Raw genomic sequence first — 20869 nt, 5'->3', positions numbered from 1 at the left:
TGACATTGCATAGCAAGCATGAAATCTGAGAGAGCAGAACAAAATCCAAAGAACATGGACAGCCAGTGTTAATAAAGTTAAATGGAGCAGTAGAAGAAGTGAGAGCAACAGCAGTCAGAGAGATGACAGAACTGGACAGGTACAGGTGAGAAGAGCAGACTGCTGAGGACTGAGAGACCAGAGGACTTTATGATTCGGTTGGGATGGACAACTGTGAGTTAACTGATGAAATACAAAATATTATCATGTACTGCTGAAGTTCTTCTACATTACCGACAGTTTATTAGGTGGAATGGAAAAACATGAGTTCACCAAGGACAGGAACAACTCATTTCCATTCGAAAATCAAAGAATACATAAAACAAATAATGTGTTTGATGTAAGACTTGGCTGCATGAGGAAAATTCTGTCAATTTTGAGGTGAAAATGATGTAAATTATATGAATAGGAAAAACAAAACGGGACATTTTTACTGTAAGGTTGTCGAGGAAATGACACCATACAATTTTTTGTTGTATACATAGGACACCAAGATCAAACATAGACATATTGGAGGATATTCAGGAGGGAATGTTTGCCGACCTAGGGCTACACAGTGGCTTGGTGGTTAGCACTTTCGCCTTGCAGCTAGAAGATCCTCGGTTCATGTCCCCGCCTTCCCACGATCTTTCTGTATGGAGTTTGCATGTTATTCCTGTACATGCGTGGGTTTTCTCCAGGTACTCCGACTTCCTCCCACAGTCCAAAGACATGCTCAGGTTAATTCAGATTCAGAAAACTGTATTTGTCCCCAGGGGGCAATTGAAAATTAATTAATTAATTAATTAATTGGTGATTCTAAACTGTCCGTAGGTGTGATTGTGATTGTTTTTCTTTATGTGTAGCCCAGTGATAGACTGGCGACCTGTCCAGGGTGTCCCCTGCCTTGGCCCTAAGTCAGCTGGGATAGACTCCAGCCCCTCCACGATCCTTGTGAGGATTAAGTGGTATACAGATAAGGTGGATGGATGGATGGATGGATGGATGGATGGATGGATGGATGGATGGATGGATGGATGGATGGATGGATGGATAGGAGGGAATATTTGCCAACCTAGGGCCGCACAGTAGCAAACCTGAACCAAGACAAAATTATTGTTTTTTGTTGAGATTTTAATATAGATACTTAAATCATAGAATAGTACTTAATAAATTGGAAAGGTATGGCATATGAGGAGTAGCTTTGAAATGGTTAAAAAAAAAACCATACTATTCAGAGGAAAACAATTTGTGTAGACTGGACAACAAAAATCAAGTTTGTTAGATATTATGTATGGTATCCCAAAAGAGTCAGTGTTGGGACCAGAATTGTTTATTGTGTATATTAATGATTTGTGTAAGGTATCAAAGGAAATTAAATTTGTGGCTTTTGAGGATGATAAATATTTTTTTGCTCTGATGACAACTTAGGAATGCTATTAATTAAAGTTCAAACAGAAATGGAAAAATGTAAACAGTGGCCTGACAGGAATAAAATATCATTAAATCAGAAATGAAAAATTAAATTTATGCTGTTTGGCAATTGTAAAATAAACCTTTGAGTTCAAATAACAATCGATAACGAACATTAAAAGAGTACATGAAAATGAATTTCTAGGTGTAGTACTGGATCATAGACTTAATTGGAAACCTCATATAAAGTATATATGAACAAAGCTGGTAAAAACTGTATCACTACTACAATGGACCAGACACATTCAGAATTCATAGGCTTCTTATACATTATACAGCTTGCTGTTTTTACCATACTTGACCTGCATCGCAGAAGTGTGGAGAAACACATAAAATACTAATAATAATACTAAGAAAGCTACTAGGGTAGTACTTAATGTCAGATATATTGAGCATGCTAATATATTGTTTTTCCAAAACAAATACTTACAAATGTATTGATTCAGGACTGTGCAAATAATCCACACGTGAAAATGATGCCTCATGCTCCCTGAACCACTCGTTCACAATGTGAGCCCCATGAATCCTGGCATCATCAGCCTGGAACATGCCCGTGCCATCAGGGAAGAAAAACTCCATTGATGGATAGGCCTAGTATTTTTTTAGTATACTTAGGTAGTCAGCTGACCTCAATCTTTGGAAACATCACGTTGCTGAACCTGGACCTGACCAACTGCGGCAACCTCAGATCATAACACTGCCTTTACACACTTGTATGGTAGGCACTAGGCATGATGAGTGCATCACTTCATCCACCTCTCTTCTTACTGTGATGCGCCTATCACTTCGGAACAGGGTAAATCTGGACTCATCAGACCACATGATCGACCACATTTCTTCCTCAAAGATGATGGTTCACCATTATCCTTCCAGGTTTTAATAATGAGTTGGATGGTTCTTAACCCGATTTTAGTAGTTTCAGCAATCTCCTTAGTTGTTTTCTTTGCTTGATGCAGGCCAATAACTTGACCCTTCTGAGACAGATTAACATCCTTTCTATGACCACAGGATATGTCTTCCAACATGGTTGTTTAAGAAATGAGAAGCTACTCACTGCATCAGCTAGAGTTAAATAAGTTGTTGCCAGCTGAAACATATTCATCACTGCAGTAATTATTCAATGGAAGGATCTTACCTATTTGCTTAGTTAAATCCAGGCGGCGACTTTTTTTGAGGCAGTGTATAATAATGTGAAAAAGCAAAGGTGTTCTGGGGGTTTCTTGAGAGGTATATAAGTATGAGGTTGATGCAAACAGGAAACGGGAAGATATGAGATCTACAGACATGTAGCGGCTAATAAGTTAAACTTCCTCCTAATCATTTTCAGACATTATTTTAAAATAAATAAATTAAATAAAAGAAATGATCCTCAATAGCACACTGCATTTTTAGTAGCCACACAAATTTGCTGGAGAAAAGACTGATGCTTCCTATGCTCATTAGATGTGGTTGCAATTCCCCTTCTATTCTTTCTAAAGCCTTGCTGATGCTCTACAGACTTATTAAAGCAGAATGACTATCAGAAAAAATAAAGAAGAGACTGCAGGGATTAGAGGAGAGAGAAGACAAGTACAGGGCTGAGAATCTAAAGGCTCTTTTATTTTGATAAAGAATGGAGTAAGAAAAAGGCAACCAGCTCTTTTGTTCTGTTCAACAAGCAGGTGTTATGTGTCAGAGGCCAGCTTTTGTAAAGTAACTGAGATCCTGATTTGTACAGGATCTCAGTTACCCCATGTGTTATGTATAGTTACAGGCATTTTTTGTTTGTATTAGATGAGATTTTAAGGTAAAATGGTAGGTTTAAAGATGCTACAATATGTCAATTACTTCTCTTCAGTACGGCTCTAATTAAAGATGAGCAATGAGTATATTTGGTGAGTAATACAGGCATCAGTATCGAAAGTAACGAGTATAAAAACTATACAACTGAAAGAAAAATCCTGGATGTTTTGAAATTGGACAATTTATGTTTTGCTTTAGATACACTCTCTGCAGCTACTCCCATTCACACGCACCAGGATGACAAGCAGACAGGTCAGCAGGTCTGTGAGGAGACACTTGTGTAAGATATCCGGCCAATATCAGACCAGAACGTTGGAAGTAGAAGCACTGAGCGATTTTCCACTAAAGACAAACACTGGTAACCAGGAGACACACGCTATTAGCCAAGTATCCAAACAAACATTAAAGTGACCTAATTTTTGGAAACAAATGTGCCACAGTCCACAAATTCTGAAAATAGGACCCAAATGTGATGAAGAAATCTCTTTGAATTTACAGAGCAACATGTGTACATACATGCACTCTGTGAGTACAAGTACAATACACCGTTTTGTTTTTTTTTTACTCATCACTGTTTCAGTTAGTCAGTCACCACTTACTTGGATCTAAAACCTATGATCTGCTTCCTTTCTGTGGTCCACAACTAGCCCAAAATGTATCGGGTTTCTATTATTTGATTTCATGAGAAGCGCTTCCACTGTAAACAAAGTATCTAAGATTGATGAAGGATGAAGTAAAGAAGTCACGGTTTCAGGGCACCCACATGCCTTAGCTGAGACTGTATCACTGTCACGTTATTCCAGATTTCTCCTGACATTTCCTGTCATCTCTATACTGTCAGACCTCCGACAGAACCAGGCTCAGGGATGGCGACTGCCTTCCCTACGCATAGTTCTGTCAGAGCTTTTCTTTTATTGCTCCCCATTAAAGGGGTGGGGGTTTCTTTGGTTCCTTTCCAGCTGTCAACTGCTTGCTCATGGGGAAAGGCAAGTCTGGATTATTGGGCTCTCTGTTTTCTGTTTAGAATTCAGAAGGTCTTCACTATGTGACGTGTTATGAGATGACAAATGTGAATTGTCGTTATACAAATAAAATTGATTTGAATTAAATTGAAAAGTTAAATTGAAGATTAAAGGGAATGTTTCAGAACTACACAAACATATTTATTTATTAACTATTTATTAACTACTCAATTATTTAATCTTTAAATAATTTATCCTTTTTGTGAGTAGTATAAAGGGACTACATTTGTAATTTCACTATACAATCTTGGGACGCATGATGAATGATGATAAACTGAATCTTGAATTTTGAATTAGAAACTTACATTAAGCAGCTTATACACTATTGTAATTATAGTCAGATTTATCTGAGTCTTAATGATGAGGCAGTGACATTAACAAGCCTTTTAACTTGGACATTCACACAGTTAGTTGTCGGTTAAACTGCTCATATTTGTTGAGGATAGTTTTTTGTCCTTGTGAGAAATGCAGCTCTAAACATGTCCATATTTGCATTTAGTCATCTGGTGCCAAAACCACCTCTTTTAATTTAAACACTTTCATAGCTAGGTCCAAAAAATCTGGTTTGACTTTGTATGACTGCGTAGCCTGACTGAAATTGTTAGGTTTAGTGAAGCCAGATACCATGTATGTGTAATTTCAACTGGCCCTACGGTGGCTCGAGGTACACATAAGATGAACTGACAAAAGGAAGGACTGGACTATAAACACACAGAGAGGCAAGTGTAATGAGACAGGTGAATCTAATCAGGCAGAAACAGGAAAACACAGGAAGCAAAACAACCAAAGACATACAAGGAAAGTGATTACCAACGTAAAACAGAAAGTAACTTTAAAAATAGAGCACAAACCCCCTCTTGGGATGAACACATCTGTGATTGGTCAGATGCTGATTTGAATTTGCCTGTAGAACTTTCTGTATAAAAACTCAGTAACTGGAATAAAATGCAGGCTTTTTATATTTTATTATTTATTTTATTTATATTTATATTTTTATATGCAGCTTTAATTGACTTTGCTTTCCTACCCTGAAGAGTTCTGCTTTGAGAAGCGCTTTTCTGTGCTAATCATCAGGTATCGTTTTCCTAAATACGGGCTTTTCTAGTATTGGGCTTCTGATGTCACCATTTTCAATGCAACGGTGCAAACCTTTTCTTTGTAACACTGAACTCTGATTCTAACTTTGGCACACTTTTTCAATGCAATGCAACCTGTCTCTGCACTGCTGACCAAATCATCAGATTTGGTAAGTAGATCTCCACAGCAGCAGACCCTGCTGCACCTCTCCCTCTGCCTTCTTTAAGTGACGTAGCTCACTGATCCTGCTGCTACATCAACGGCTATGGAGGTATCACTTTCCCTCTGCTAAATGGGTGAATTTAGAAATCGTAGTGCTTCTCGGTTCTGAAGTGCTTCTAAATCAATCATCGCTCTGCATTGCCAACCTGCATCTGACCAATTACAGTTATAGTTGTTTCCATATGATCTTTATCACCACAGCAACCCTTATTTGTAGTTGCGTATCTATGAGAGCACACCTGAGCATATGATCTGGTAATTGCGAATATCAGGAGTACAGTAGTACCAGGAGTAGAGTAGCCTTACCTCTTCCTCCAGCTTGACCACTTTCGCCTGGGCGTTGTTAAGTGCCTGATCTCTGATCTCGATGTGTCTCCTCTGGTCCTCTGTGGTAGAGCGCAGTGCATTCAGTTCCATCTCCAGCTTCTCCTTTTCACGCAGTGTTTCTTTGTCTGACGACACAAGAAAATATCCTCATCTATGCAGGCAGGGTACGACTTGAACAGGTCACCAGTCTGTCAGCAGGCCAACACATCTACAGATGTTGTTACATATCAATGAAATCTGAACGGCATGGGAAATCTATGTGGCTGCCATTCTAGTTTTGTGAGCATCCCAGAGCTTCTACAGCTTACTGTGCTTCTTCTAATGTGCCTCTTGAGAAGATCTAATATTTTCTCTAAAAATATATAATGGAGTTGTTTTGCTTGTGGTTTTATGTAGTGACACAGCCTTGTCACAGAAATGGATTTGAGAATCTCACCAGATAAAACCAGCTTTGTTTGTTTTCAGATACATTCTATCAGTTGGACCATAAATTATTCAGACATCAGCATCATTCAGTGGAAGCCTGAATGTCCCAGGTGTTTGTGTTGCACTTACTCTGCGTGAGCAGCTGAGAGATGGTTTTGCGGTTGTCCTCTGAGCCATCACACTCTTTAGCAGCAAGCTGCTTATTGGCTGTCTCCATGCGCTCTTTAAAACAACAGCAAATAACACAAATGCTCAGTGTATGGACAAATATATAGAACATACTGTAGTACTTTAATTAGTTTGCTCCAGGAAATGCTTTAAGGCTTTGGCAACGTATTTTATCACCTTTTACAGACTACAAAAACACATTCACATTTTATGTACTGTAATGCATGCACACAGATAACAAATATCCTGCTTGGGAAAATTAATGTAACAGAAAATACTTTTTTTTTTTTTTTTTTTTAACATGAATCACACTTTTACAGTAAAATAAGACTCAGCTGTGTACAAAATTATACAACTGCAGCAAATAAACTGTGACTGTGTATGACAGCTCACCTATCTGAGGTACACAGTTTACAATTAAAAGTAATTAATGAAGTTACCACTGCATTGTGTTGTTCTGAGTTGGATGTGTAAAAGCATGCACCCCTCTCTCTTGGGAGACGTTTTTGGTCATCCTGCCATCTGATGCTGCAGGTATTTAATAAAACTGAAGGAAATACTCCTACAAAGTTTCAGCTCCTGTTAACACTTTGAGGTCTGTATGTGTGCCTGCATCAATTAAAGGCTGGCAAACTGTGGCTTTTTTTGCCCTCTCTATGATGCTCATGAGCTGCACAGCTTACTAGCTGCACTACACACAGCCATTCCAGTTAATTTTGCTTTCATGTTCACTGAGTACCATAGTTGCATTCACTGAAACTTGGAAATCAGAGTGGCAGTGAATAAACTTAACCTTTCAGATCATAGCCATAATGGCTTTTAATTAAAGAATTAGGATTAGGACGTTTTTGAATTGTAGACTTTCAGTTTTATTTCAAGGGGTTTAATAGGAAATTGCGTTTACCATTTGGTAACTACAGCAATTTTTACATATATACATATACACTGGTGATCAAAGTTAGAGAACAACCTACAATTTCCTAAATGTTTAGGTCACCGCGTAGTCATATTTGAAAATATCTAAACAGGAGTAAAAGAGCAATATTTTAAGCATATTTCATGAGTTACATATATTCTGAAGCACAATATTAAAAAGTTAAAAGAGATATCCGAAAAAGAAAACTGATCAAAATTAGAGAACACTTTCAGATACCTCCCAGTTATTTGTGTTCATCTGGCACCTGGTGCTAATTTCCTTGATTATCTGACAAACCCTATTTAAGTGGCGGCCTAATTTTCCAGTTTTCACTGACTCTGCAAGATGGTGAGCTGTTCTAAAGTGACTAAAACCCTACGGCAGCAGGTTGTCCAGATGAGGGCCAAAAGGATGACCCTATTAGCCAGAGCAAGAGAAGCTGGTCATTCCAAATCTGTGATTTCTAGAGTATTGCATCTTTACAATGTCACAAACTCATTCAAGTCCCCCAGGAAGGCTGGTCCTCCATGAAAGATGTGCAAGAGAAGACAGGATAATACGGAGGTTCTCAGTGGGCAGTCAGTTCAACACTAGACTAACATAGTTCACTTTAGTGATGAAAGAAAGTTTAATTTATTTGGGTCCAATGGGAAACATGCTTGTAGTGAAACTGGGGAAAGACTGAACCCAAAGTATGTAAAGAAGTCAGTGAAAGGTGGAGGAGGAAGTGTCATGGTTTGGGGAGTGTTTTCTGCAGCAGGAGTTGGTCCTGTTATATGACAGCGTGAATGCTAATATTTATCAGAACCTTCTTCAACAACATGTGGTTCTTTCCCTGTGCTCATCGCCCAATCAGTCAGCAATTTTCATGCAGGACAATGCCCCCTGTCACACAACAAAATGGGTAAAACAGTTCCTTGAAACGAAAAACATTGAAACAGTGAAATGGCAGACCGGAGTCCTTATTTAAACCCAATAGAGAACCTCTGGAAAATCCTTGGCGAAAAGTTATGGACAAGAAACCCACTAAAGTCATCAAACCATGAAAGAGACTGGAAGAAGAGTGGATCAAAATCACACCAGAGCTGTGTGAGAGACTAGTGATGTCCTGTGGACACTGATGTGCTGAAGTCACTCAAAACAATGGCCTGTACACTCCCTACTAATTGTTGACTGTTGTAACCTTCAGAAAATTTTGTTGTAATCTTTCTCCGTGCTACAGTCATTGTTGTTCTTTAATTTTGATCATTGTGTTTTCCACAAAATAAAGTTTATTTGTTTAAGTGCTTTGGTTATTTTGTAAAATACTGTTCTAGTAGCATGGTACAGCCACAACTAAAAATCCTTCAGCTGTTGAGCAATGAAGATTACATTATTTCTGCAAAAATCAAGTGTTCATAAATTGTTCACTAATTTTGATCTCCAGTGTATATTGTATACCAGTCCAGTCCAGTGTGTGATGAAGGACAGTACACACCAATAAAAAACATTTTGACAACACACGAGTACAGAAAGTGGAGAATGCATTTAAGTTTAAAAAAGACCCCTTGTTACTCTCATGAAAATTATTGCTTATGTACACACCTTGCAAGCCTATTAATGTGAATAAAAGTTCCTTGTACATTCAGTGGTGACACTGTGTTACAGACACTGAGCTGTCCCTTTACTTCATGTGCTCTTATGTCTGGCCTAGCTCACACAGACAGTTTTTCTAGCAAATTTTCATTCTCTAGTTCTCACTCTCTTTCTCTCAGTTTGCACTATGGTAGCCTGTGATGGACATTTGCACTTTTTTGACACACACACCTTCAAAACAACAGCTATATAGTGAGCACATGTTGACCATAAACTAGTGCTGTCAAACTATTAAAATTTTTTTAATTAATCACAGGGTTGCTGTGGCGTGATTTCGACTAATCACGATTAAATATCATTCATTTTTAATCTATATTAATCGCATTTCATTTTGCATGAGGAAACAGATTCAAGAAAGAAGGGAATATATATGCACTTAACATGTTTATTAAACTCCTGTGCTTCGGTGAAAAAAAAAATCTTTCCTGCAGAGTGTTCATATTACTCTAAGTTGGTGGACTGTTTCGTCTTTGGGGTTTTTTTGTATTCAAAAAGAGGGCCAATGTGCTGTTTACCACAGGGGTATTCAACTAAAATTCAAAGAGGTCCAGTCAGAGAAAATGTATTAAAGCAAAGGTCCAGAAAATCTTAATGTCAAACTTGAATTAGTGTGATATATGTTGATGTAACCTAGTAGTTAGTGTCTGCATGTGATCAATAACTGACTGTCAAATCAAATAAATTCAGTACGATTCAGAAACATTTTGATAACATTTATTAATAAATAACTTTTAATATAAATGTACACCTGAAAATAAAGTGAAAAATAATGACTGAACAACCTGAACCAACTTATATACATCTTTAACAATATCTAAACCCTAAAAAATGTAAACAGTTGAACACTTACATTTTTTTCTGTCTTCTATCACTCTCCTTATACCCTTGCTGCTTAATGGGAGAACTGAGCTGCCAGTATTTTGAATCGTGGCCTGAATGGTGTCAGGGTTTTTCTCAAACACATTTGGAGCTCATTGGTGAGTCTGGAACCAGATTTAGTTTGGATTATATTCATAGTTGAGAAGCTGGCTTACAGCTGTATGTTGAGCCAAACACAGTCAACTTTCTCTCGGAGTTGATTTGTTTATTACTCTGCCACGGAACGCGGTGGAGTTATGTGACGATCGGCGTACGTTTGTCTGTGAATCTGTCTGTCCGTCTCCAACATTACTCTAAAACAGACTAACGGATTTGGATGAAATTTTCAGGGAAGGTCAGAAATGAGGACCACGTCATTAGATTTTGGCAGTGATGCAGCTTATAGTCTGGATCCACAGATTTGTTCAGGATTTTCTATGGCAAGATATAGCGGCCGGGAGGGTGTCGCCGTAACCATGACAAGTGAACGCTGTGTCAGTTACCTGTGTTGCAGGCCAAACCTGTTCTCCTTTAACCGAGGCAGGTTGCAGTGTGTGTGTACGTGTGTGAGTGAGGGTGAGTAAGGAGGAGCGCTGCAGCGGTGTGTGTGTTGCAGAGACGAGTGTGGAAGCAGAGGTATAGTGAGATGCACCTTGACGATATAGCCAGTCATAGAGAGTAAGTGGGAGAAGCCAGTGTACCCTGGATGAACTGTAAGTGTGGACAGTTGCTGCAGGTTCAATAAAGTGCCTCGTTCTCTCCCTGCAAAGTTTGTCCGGACTTATATTGACTGTTACCATTAAGAAGCCACGCTAAGCTAAGCGGGCTAGCTCTACCCGAGACTGCCCAACCACGGTTTGGCGGCTTGCAGAATTGGGTCAGTAACACCTGCAACAATTCACTCGACCCGTTACATATTTCGGTCACGCAATTTGGTATCTGTACTACATAACGTACCTGTGCTCACACAAGGCAATTTTGTATTATTTAGTTAGTCTGTGGGTCGATCTATATTAGATAGCCAGATTCTATGTTGCTGTGATTTCTGAATACACAAACTGAGGAATGAACAATCTTGGCGGAGCACTGTACTCTCAGTGCTTTTTTGTTTATCGCAGCTGCGATGTTTAGTGGCTGGAATGCAGAGACCAATTCATTGGCTGAGTAGAGTCACATGGGATGGTTGAACTCGTACCTAATTGGTCTGTGTGTTTCCTGAGCTGATAAACTAATGCCGTAAACACTGGAAAAGCTGCGCTGATGAAACAGAAGCGATCCATCAAATTTAAAATACCCGAAATGCGTAGCCAGAGACATTTCAGGGATTTTGAGTCATTCAGCGCTGCAGATGCGTTAACTGCATTCAAATTTTTAATCTGATTAAATTTGGTGTTGGATTAATCCGCGTTAACATGCTAATTTTGACAGCTCTACCATAAACACCAAAAAAGTGGAGTAAAGTATTCATTACACATTCACACATCCACGAAAGATATGAAGATATAAATGTTGTGGGGACAAATCTGTTTAAACAGTCACATTGTGGGGACTTACACAAGTGTGAATTAAGTAAATCATTACATTTTAGAATGATGACTTGATTTAAAGACCTCTCCAGTGAAAATCCTTTTTTTTTAAACCAGGCTACCACATATGCAAATGTGGTGAATGTGTGCAATTACTTTTACTTGTGCACTGTCCCTGCAAAAATAAAGGCTAAAATAAATAAATAGTGTTTTTTAAATGCTGAAAGACACATGATGAGAGAAATAAGCAGTCGAGACCACAGTTGAGCATTTCTACCTTGAAGCTGCAGCATAGTGATGATAGTCTCAGAAATAAGGATTTAGAGTTCCAGGGTATCAAATGTCACAAATCTAAGGAGCCAATCCTGTTAACTTGACAAATGAGACTTTGCATATGATTATTCTTCTTCAGAATCAGTTTCGTGATTGAATATGTATGGATGAATTATTACTCGAATGACATTTACCCTTGTGCAGTGTAGTTGTAGTGTTTGATGGGAGTCAGATTAGCAGATGTGCTCAAGCTAATGCAAAAAAAGTAGGGATGGATAGAGAGATATTTCAGGATTTCATTGTTCGGCACATTGGAGAGGAAGCAATGGTGTAGTTACATATAAGTAATTTTAAGGTATAGAGTTTATCAGTGAACTTCTAATAGTGCTAAATATGTACATTTAAGCTATACAAACAGTAGCATTTAAAAAAAAAATTATCTTTAGCAATACTATTTACACTATTATGGCATGGTGATTTCAGTTCTCTGCTCACTGACCTCGGAGGTCCCTGTTGAAGTCGTGCAGTCGACGCACCTCCAGCTCCAGCTTGTTCCTCATGGTTTTCTCCAGGGCCTCCCTCTTGGAGGAGGACTTAGCAAGGTTTTCATAGGCTTCCGATACCAACTGTATCTCTGTTTCCAACTACCCACAGACACAGAATGAGTACACTGCATTAACATGTGTGTGACTAACACCCGCACGCTACCCACTGTAACACTAACAAACTGTACATGAAAATGGGGAATGTGAGCTTGCATAATTTGCTGTGATGTAATATTTGATGAAATATTGGCTCCTTTTAAGCATTTTAATCTGTTTTACCTTTAAAAATCTGAAACTTTAAAAATATGAAATGAGTGAGAGTTTATACAAACAAACTTGTTAGTTTTACATTACATTAATCTAGCAGACATTTTGAGTATGTTTTTATTTTAGCTAAATTATCTGTTCTTTATGCTACAAAATTGTTCTATCTGTAGTACAATGCCAACATTTTGCCGATGCCCAGTTCCTTTGCAAATATTGAAATCTCAAATTCAGTTGTACCAAGATCAAAAAAGTGGTAGATGGCATGTTGTTCCTGGTTTACTGGCGTATACCGACTCTTCAGTGGTTGGTTGTTGCTTTCAAATGGTATGCTACCTGTCTTCCATCAACACAGCTATTTTTCACAGGCAAGTGCCACTTGATAGATAGTCTTGGGAATTGTCAAATCAGTGTGCAAATTTAATACCACTACAAGTACTACTGTAAATGTCTATATTGAATTTTTATCTATATTGACAATGCAGTGCAAATAGTTATGCCTCAAGTCAAAGTAATATATTCCTATCAATGCACTAAACATTTACTTTAGTTTATATTAACATGGCTATGGCTAGAAAAGCCTGTAACAGAAATCCTATGTATTGACAAAATGTAGCATAAACACCTTGCCTAGAAAAGGGAGACCGATGCCCGCTCTAGGAGCAAGGCCTGATATGATGTAGGCCTGGCAGTGAGCTTCGGTGGGCCCCTGGACATGCTGACCCAGGGCCCTGTAGACTGCTTGTCAGGATGTGGAATACCTTCCCATTGACAGAGAAGAAACCAGAGCAGGTATGTGAGGTGGAGCAATACCAGCTAGATATATCATCAGTATGGCTGGTAGACAGAATGGTGAGCGTAACCGCCAGGCTGAAGAAGGAGTTTTTTTCAAGACTGGTTGGCCTTGGGATGTCTAGAAACAGCTGACAGGTATCTTTCTCTCTCTCTCTTACTTCTGGGGGAAATTTGCTATCTTTGAGCTCAGTATGGCCAGGAGGAACAACTACAGCAGTCAGTGTCTCTTGTGATGTACACGAGCCTCACAGTATTGTTAAGATAGACTCAGACTTGTACCTATCCTCTCAAACTGTTCAGCAGGATATGTTACCTTGTGCAGCCTGGTGACTTTCTCACGACAGGCCTCCATCTCCTGCCTCAGCAACCTGTTCTCCTCGGTCAATACATTCACCATCTGATTGGCTCGGGTCATCATTGCAAAGGGTTCCCCCTGCAGGTGGGAATAGGAATGTGGCATGGGGAAATGTCCAGCTTGGATTGGCAGCTGGAGTGGTGGAGGTCCTTGGATCTGTTGCTGCTGCTGTTGTTGTTGATATGGATGATGATGGTGGTGGTGCTGCTGCTGCTGCATCCTTGGGGTGGAACCATAAGGGTCAAGAGAGAAACCATGACCCCTCTGTGGTGTTGGATGAATAGGCACTGGCGTGAAGGGCTCGGCCACCTGGTGGGAGCCAGTACTCTGTGGGCTACGAGGCCCCATGCTTGGGAAGGTCTCTCCCTGACTCTGGGATTGCTGATGAGGGAAGGAAGGATGAGATGAGTGGGAGGCACTAAGCAAGCTGCTGATGGTGGAGGACTGGGCTCGAGACAAGGAACCCATGGAGGTGACAGAGGAGGTGGGACTATGCTGGTGAATGGGCCTCTGAGAATGAACCAAGCCCTCCTTGCTGGACCTGAGGAGAGATCATTTCTGTAGTTACATGGTCTATAGCTTTGCACTGATGTACAGAATGAGGAACATGTGTTAAGATGGCTGAAGTGGAATTTTTGGTAACCAACAGAGAGAGTATGTGGCAAGTGTGCATGCATCTCGTGTGTCTTTTGCTATCAGCTGCCTCATATTATAATTTTAATTACAATCATTGCTCTTACTGCAACAATCAAGAGAAAAAAGTAGAAACATTTTTTAAATGCATTTAAAAAGAACACAGAGGAAGACTAAAATTCTGTTTTACCTTAATTATAGTTTGAGCACATGTACAGTGGAGTAATAATAATAAAAAACAAATGTGGCCATTAGCCATACAATTAAGCTACTAAGGTGTTCCAGGACTGTCTGAGGCATTTATAATGTGATATTATGTTGGAAATTGTGATTAAAAAACAAGGTACAACGATCAATATAACAAGACCTCAGTAATAGCATAGAATGTAGACAGTTTCATTCATTTATCAGCAAACTATTGTTTACAACGAAAAAAGGCATTACATCTTTCAATCCAATAAAGTAGAAGCAGTGATTCTTCTGGTATTTTGGCTTGAAAAAATACTATCCATCCATTCATCCATTATCTATACACCGCTTAATCAAGGGGCAAGAAGTGGAAAGTTTTAGACTGGCCAAGTCAATCTCCAGACTAAAACCCTATAGAGCTGCATTTTACCTTCTAAAGCGGAGACTGAAGGGAGTAACCCCCCAAAACAAACAACAACTGAAAGAGACTGCGGTGAAAGCCTGGAAAAGCATCACAAAAGAAGAATGCAAAAGTTTGGTGATGTCAGTGGGTCACAGGCTTGATGCAGTTATTGCAAACAAAGGATTTGGAATTAAATATTAAGTCTTATTCGCTTGAATCTATTTTAAGGCTATCTGTTCCAATACTTTTGCTCACCTACAAATTTGGTGTTCCATTACAAATAATGCTATTTTCTAAGTTGTGTATCAGATCCAAATGTAAATACCTGGAAGTAAAAGTTGAAATGTGATCTCTTGTGTCATATTCATCTTTTGATGTCAAACCCAATGTTTTCAGTCTATAGCAAAAATAAAGGAATTGGTCTCACTGTTCCAGTACTTTTGAAGGGGAGTGTATAGTACCATACATACATACAATATATATGTATACACACGTATTGTCAATGAGAGGAAATGGCAGTTCAGATTTGAACAAAGATCAGGGTTTTCCTAATGACATGGAGTAGCCAGAAATTAGGGAAAAATTGGGCAGTTAAGGGAGTCCAGGGGCAGTCAACACAGTATGTAAATAGCTATTAAAATTTAAAATTACGCCCAGTCTTGACAGATCCAAATTTTATTATACTATTATTACTCGATTCTATGAATTGCTTAGATTCACAAGTTTTAAATTGTTCTGCTATACATTTTATGACCACTAGGCCCTGCTTCAAAACAATGTGTACATCAAAATAGAAAAATGTGTATGGTCCCAACCACAGAGGCTCTATATGAATGTGTGTGAAAGTGTTGCAGCTGAGAGGCTGTGCTGTGCCAATTAGAGGGCGGAGAGTTGGCTTTAGTGTTACTAGCAAAATACTAAATGGGAAAAACATTTAGAATTGCATTGCATTGGGTCAGATCATATCCAAATCTACATTCAAAGCATACTCATTAAAAATGGGATATGTTAAACATGAATAATAGGTGTCCTGTGTCTCCTCTAACAGTGTGTAGTTACACAGTGGAACTTAATAAACAATTGCTACAGTGCATAATTTGAAACATATGGTTGGATGAAAGCTTTTTAACATACACATCCTTTGCTCATATCTGATTCACGTGTTATTTGTGTGCTCACTGAGCAAGATTTGTTTTTGAGTAAGATGGGAAAACACTGTCAACTGACTGTGTAGAAAAATTCCTACCTTTAGCATTCAAAGAAACGTCATCAAAGCTAAGCAGATCATGTCCCTGCTTGTCCTGTCCTGATGATTAAAATTCTGTGGTATTCATGGCTGTTTAAATCTGGTTTGCTCTGAGATAAATTGAGGTGAACAGGTCCAACAGGATCTCTTTGTTGTCTCAGAAAATACTATTGAGAAACCACGAAAAGGTTGTACTTCTTTGTTGGCCGAATATAGTCAAAAAGTATAAATGCTCAAAAGTTTTACTGTGATATTAAATCATTTCATTTCATAAGTTACAAAAGTCAAAATGACGCCACACAATCATCTCAGGTGGACAACATTGAATGTGTCTTTATGGATAATCTCAAGTTCATCTTTTTTTCCCCCCACAGAATTTAAAGAACAGGTTCTGTGGTCCTGCAATTGCTAGAGTTGCAATGGAAAGATTTCAATGACTTCGTAAAGAGAGACATTCACAATGGGAAATAATTATAGGATTTAACAATGATCAGATGCAAATAGTATTATTGCTAAAACTATTTAAAATGTTTTAATCTCAATTCAGAAATTCCCACATATGAAGGTCAGGACCTTTATTAGAGTCACTAAAGTCTTGCTCACTTGTGTTGCTCATCATTTCATGCCTTACTTTAGCGGCTTCACGCCACTGTAAGCTATTTGACCACTGCACATACTGTAAGTAACTATCCAAATAAATTTGTGACTCATTTAGCAATGAAATGTAAACAAATAGGGTCTTACATACAATAGTGTGTGTACAGTTAGAGATTCCTATTGAATACAGCTTGTAATACTGTATTAAACACAGCTGTGTAGCTTCTTAATTCCAAGCGCACACAGAAAATTACTTTCAATTTTGTTTTGTCTATTCTTAGCACCCTTGTAATTCTGTTCATTTTTTAGGAGTGTAACAATAATGCATTGCAATTTGAATATTAGCAAACATACACCGAAATCGCCACTAGATTGCTTTTAACTTTAAAGTGTAGCTGGAAAGAATAGAAAATCACACATAGCTGGAAGTTGCTGGAATTTTTCAGAGACTCAAAGCTATATTAGCATTAATCGGGAGTTGTCTTTGTGTCCATCTGAGCAACGAAACTGGCCCAAGAGCAAATGTGACTCAAGCTAAATAAAGTCGAGGAAGTCATTACGGTGTTGGGCCATACATTTCATTCACTGTTAAAGTATTGATGTATAGATTTCAAATATTCAGTACTAAAACAGCTTCAGGAGTGTATGGGATAGGTGTGTTCCTTACCTGAATGAGCCATAATCAGGTGGGGGCTGGTATCGGACATGAGGCACCTCCCTCGAGTGTTCTCTCCCTCTCTGTTCCTGGTAAAAATGGCCTCCAGGCTCCTGCTGTTTGGTGGGCGAACCCATTCCTTTAAAAGGGTAGTCTGGAGGTGGGCCACGATGCTGCGATTTGTAATAGTCACCAGGTGGCCCTGGAGGAGGCAGTGGGGGTGAGAGTGGGGTGCTGGTGACAGGAGCATGAGCCTTCACACCGCTGGTTGCCAAAGACAGCTGCATAAGTCGTTCACTGAGAGACCGAACATGGCCTTGCTTTAGATCCTTTAGTCCATCATCCTGGTGTACCTTTCCTGCACCACCCACTCGTTGCACTGTGGGGCGACCCTCGGTGCGCACCTTGGCACTGTTCACCCCAGTGACATAGAAGGCAGCGCCCACTGAGGTGGGAAGAGGAGACTGCTGAGGCTGGCTGTTCTGTTGCTGCGGTTGAGGAGGAGGAACATGGCCACGAAAGTATTGTGACTGCACTTTGGCCTCTTCATATGTAGGAAGGTCCTCAGAGTTCAGACACTGCCCTTGGTTGCTCCCACCACCTCCACTGCTACTTCCACCTCCTCCAGTCCCTAAACCTCCTCCCCCAACACTGTTTCCGCCTCCACCTCCTACTCTGGTGGAGCCCAGCTTCTCTAAACCATTGTCTGTCTGCAACTCTTGTCCCTGGGGCTCTTGTCGAGCAATGTGTGGAGTCATGGAGTGATCATCAGAGGGTCCTACCTGTCCCTGTACTGAGTAGCCTCCTCCACTTCCAGCTCCTGCACTTCCTCCTGCTTGTTGTTGTTGTTGTTGCTGATGTTGCAGCACATAATTGCGGCTTATCTGCTCCTGTAGGAGGCGCTGTAGGACAGTGCTGCTGCCACCTCCTATACTATTGCTGCTGTTGGAGGACTCTTCAGCTGCAGCCCTCATCTCCACCTCACGCTGGCCACGTACCTCATGGAAGGACAAACTTCGCCCACGGTCTATTCTCCCTGACAGAAATATGGGAAAGTGCGAGAATGAATGAGAAAAAAAAGAAGCAGTGCAGTGAAGGGATCAAAGGAAGGATTTTTTAAAGGGTGAGTGTCATGGAAAGTAAAAGATCCAACACAGTGACAGCCATGGGCAGAGATGTAAAGTGCAGAAGTAGAAGTACAGGCTAAAAGCATTCAGTCCAGAGATGCACATGGAACATCCACCACCACTCGTCCCTGCACACACACAGTGGAACAAGACTGAAGGAAGAACAATTTCTGGAAAAAAAATTAAGAGCCACACCACCACCCCTGAACCCCCAAACCAAAATCCCTAACACTGCAAATATCAAGACAAACTATTTCAACCACAGAATAGCCACTGTCTAATGCCTATTAAAATTGGTTACCTTTCTTGGAAGCTTATTGCTTTTTAACACTGAATCATGGTGAATTGGCTTTTTTGGTAAAGAAAAAAGAAAAAAGAAAAAAAAAGAAAAAGAAATAAAAACTCTTTTATGCCAAAGTGAAAATAGATTTCTACAAGGTAATGTCAATTATTTAGAAATATAAAAGAAGTGACATCACAAGTATTGAGTTCCTTCAACTTAGTCTTTAGTAGATGGACCTCTGGCTGCAATTACAGCATTGAACCTGTGTAAACAGGTCTCAATTAGCCTTGCACATCAGGACCAAGCGATTTTATGAGATGCTTACTGTGATGCAGACAAGATAAAGTCCCAATACAAACAGAGTAAAACAAAGTAGCAGAAAACAGTTGTTTGCACTAAAACTACTGTGGTTTGATAACCAAACAACGACAAGGGTGCCTGTGCACTGGACTGGAACAGGAATTCAGCCAAAATGCAACTGTATAACATGGCTTCAATCACAAAACACTGGACAAAAAGTTAACATATTCAATTAATTGACTGTGGCACAAAAAGCATTATATAAATTTATAAATAATGAAAAAAAATAATGATTGGATATTCTCACATCGGATTCCAAGAAATTTGGTTGAGAATGTTCACACAGCATTTGACTGAAACACGTGATTTCAGTCAAACATCTAACGCTGTCAAAGCAGAAACCAACTGGGATATCTTTGCGTCAAATTCCTCATCTACTAAAAGCAATACAAGTCCCACAATTATTCAATTAAGAGGTCTCAATTTCAGACCATTTTTAATGACATCTTGGTTATAGTCTTGAGAAACAAAATATTTTTACTTTATAAATAATTTAAATATAGATTTGAGATTAAACAATCAAGATGTGCTTTAAGTGCAGACAGCTGTCACTACCAGTGAAGCAAGTCATCATTAGGCTGAAAAATCTAAACAAACCGATCAGAGAGATTGCAAAACACCAGTGGCCAAATCAACTTTTTGGTACATTCTCAAAAAGCAAGAATGCACTGGTGAGCTCAGCAACGCCAAACGCCAAAGACCTGGAAGACCATGGAAAACAAGTGTGGTGGAAGACTCCTTTCCCTGGTAAAGAAAACCCCTTCACAACAGTTGCCCAGATCAAGAACACTCTCCAAGAGATTAAAGTCAACAATTAAGAGAAGACTTCACCAGAATGAATACAGAGGGTTCATCACAAGGTGTAAACCATTGGTGAGCCTCAAAAACAGGAAGGCCAGATTAGAGTTTGCCAAAAAACATATAAAAGAGCCTGTGCAGTTGTGGAACAGCATCCTATAGAAAGATGAGACAAAGATCAACTTGTACCAGAATGATGGGAAGAGAAGAGTATGGCGAAGGGGAGGAACCACTCAACATCCAAAGCATACCACCTCATTCGTGAAGCATGGTGGTAGTAGTATGATGGTGTGGGCATGTAGGGCTGCCAGTGGAACTGGTTCTCTTGTATCTACTGATGATGTGGCTGCTGACAAAAGCAGCAGGATGCCAAATGCTTCAGAACTCATTGGACAGCGTGTCATGTTGCAGATGGATAATGACCCCAAGGATACTGTGAAAGCAGCCAAAGAGTTTTTTAAGGCACAGAACTGGGAAGTTCGGCAATGGCCAAGTCAATCACCTAACCTGAATCCAGTTCAGCATGAAGACAAACTTGACGAGAAGCAGGAACTGAAGACAGCAGTAGTAGAGGCCTGGCAGAGCAGCACCAGGGACCAAACCCAGTGTCTGGTGATGTCTATGGGTTCCAGACTTCAGGCTGTCATTGACTGCAAATGATTTTCAACCAAATATTAAAAGTGACGATTTGATTTATGATTATGTTAGTTTCTTCAATTGTGTTTGGTCCTTTAAGAAAGTGGAGGACACACATAAAATGTATTGTAAGTCCTCCACAGTTCACCTGATTTCGATGTAAATACCCTCAAATTAAAGCTGAAAGTCTGCACTTAAAGCACATCTTGATTGTTTCATTTCAAATTAATTGTGGTGGTGTACAGAGCCGAAACGGTGAA

General features: G+C 39.5%; 1 protein-coding gene across 6 annotated transcripts in view; it reads right to left on the bottom strand.

Moving 5' to 3' along the window:
* amot (angiomotin) overlaps nucleotides 1-20869 on the bottom strand; it is a 67365-nt gene that overhangs the window by 20994 nt on the left and 25502 nt on the right. For 5 of the 6 annotated variants that reach the window (XM_055017156.1, XM_055017157.1, XM_055017158.1 and 2 more), the window contains 5 exons: nucleotides 17418-18441; nucleotides 13641-14223; nucleotides 12223-12367; nucleotides 6477-6569; nucleotides 5901-6046 (listed from right to left, as the gene is read on the bottom strand). In XM_055017156.1, the coding sequence (XP_054873131.1) occupies nucleotides 5901-6046; nucleotides 6477-6569; nucleotides 12223-12367; nucleotides 13641-14223; nucleotides 17418-18441 (1991 nt within the window). Of the gene's footprint in view, nucleotides 1-5900; nucleotides 6047-6476; nucleotides 6570-12222; nucleotides 12368-13640; nucleotides 14224-17417; nucleotides 18442-20227; nucleotides 20407-20869 lie in introns of those variants that run through there. The other variant, XM_035952740.2, reaches the window with a different exon arrangement.

Source organism: Amphiprion ocellaris, chromosome 14 (assembly GCF_022539595.1).
Source record: "Amphiprion ocellaris isolate individual 3 ecotype Okinawa chromosome 14, ASM2253959v1, whole genome shotgun sequence".
Classification (NCBI taxonomy): domain Eukaryota; kingdom Metazoa; phylum Chordata; class Actinopteri; family Pomacentridae; genus Amphiprion; species Amphiprion ocellaris.
Note: the sequence above shows the minus strand (reverse complement) of the source record. Positions and strands in the feature narration are given on the sequence as shown.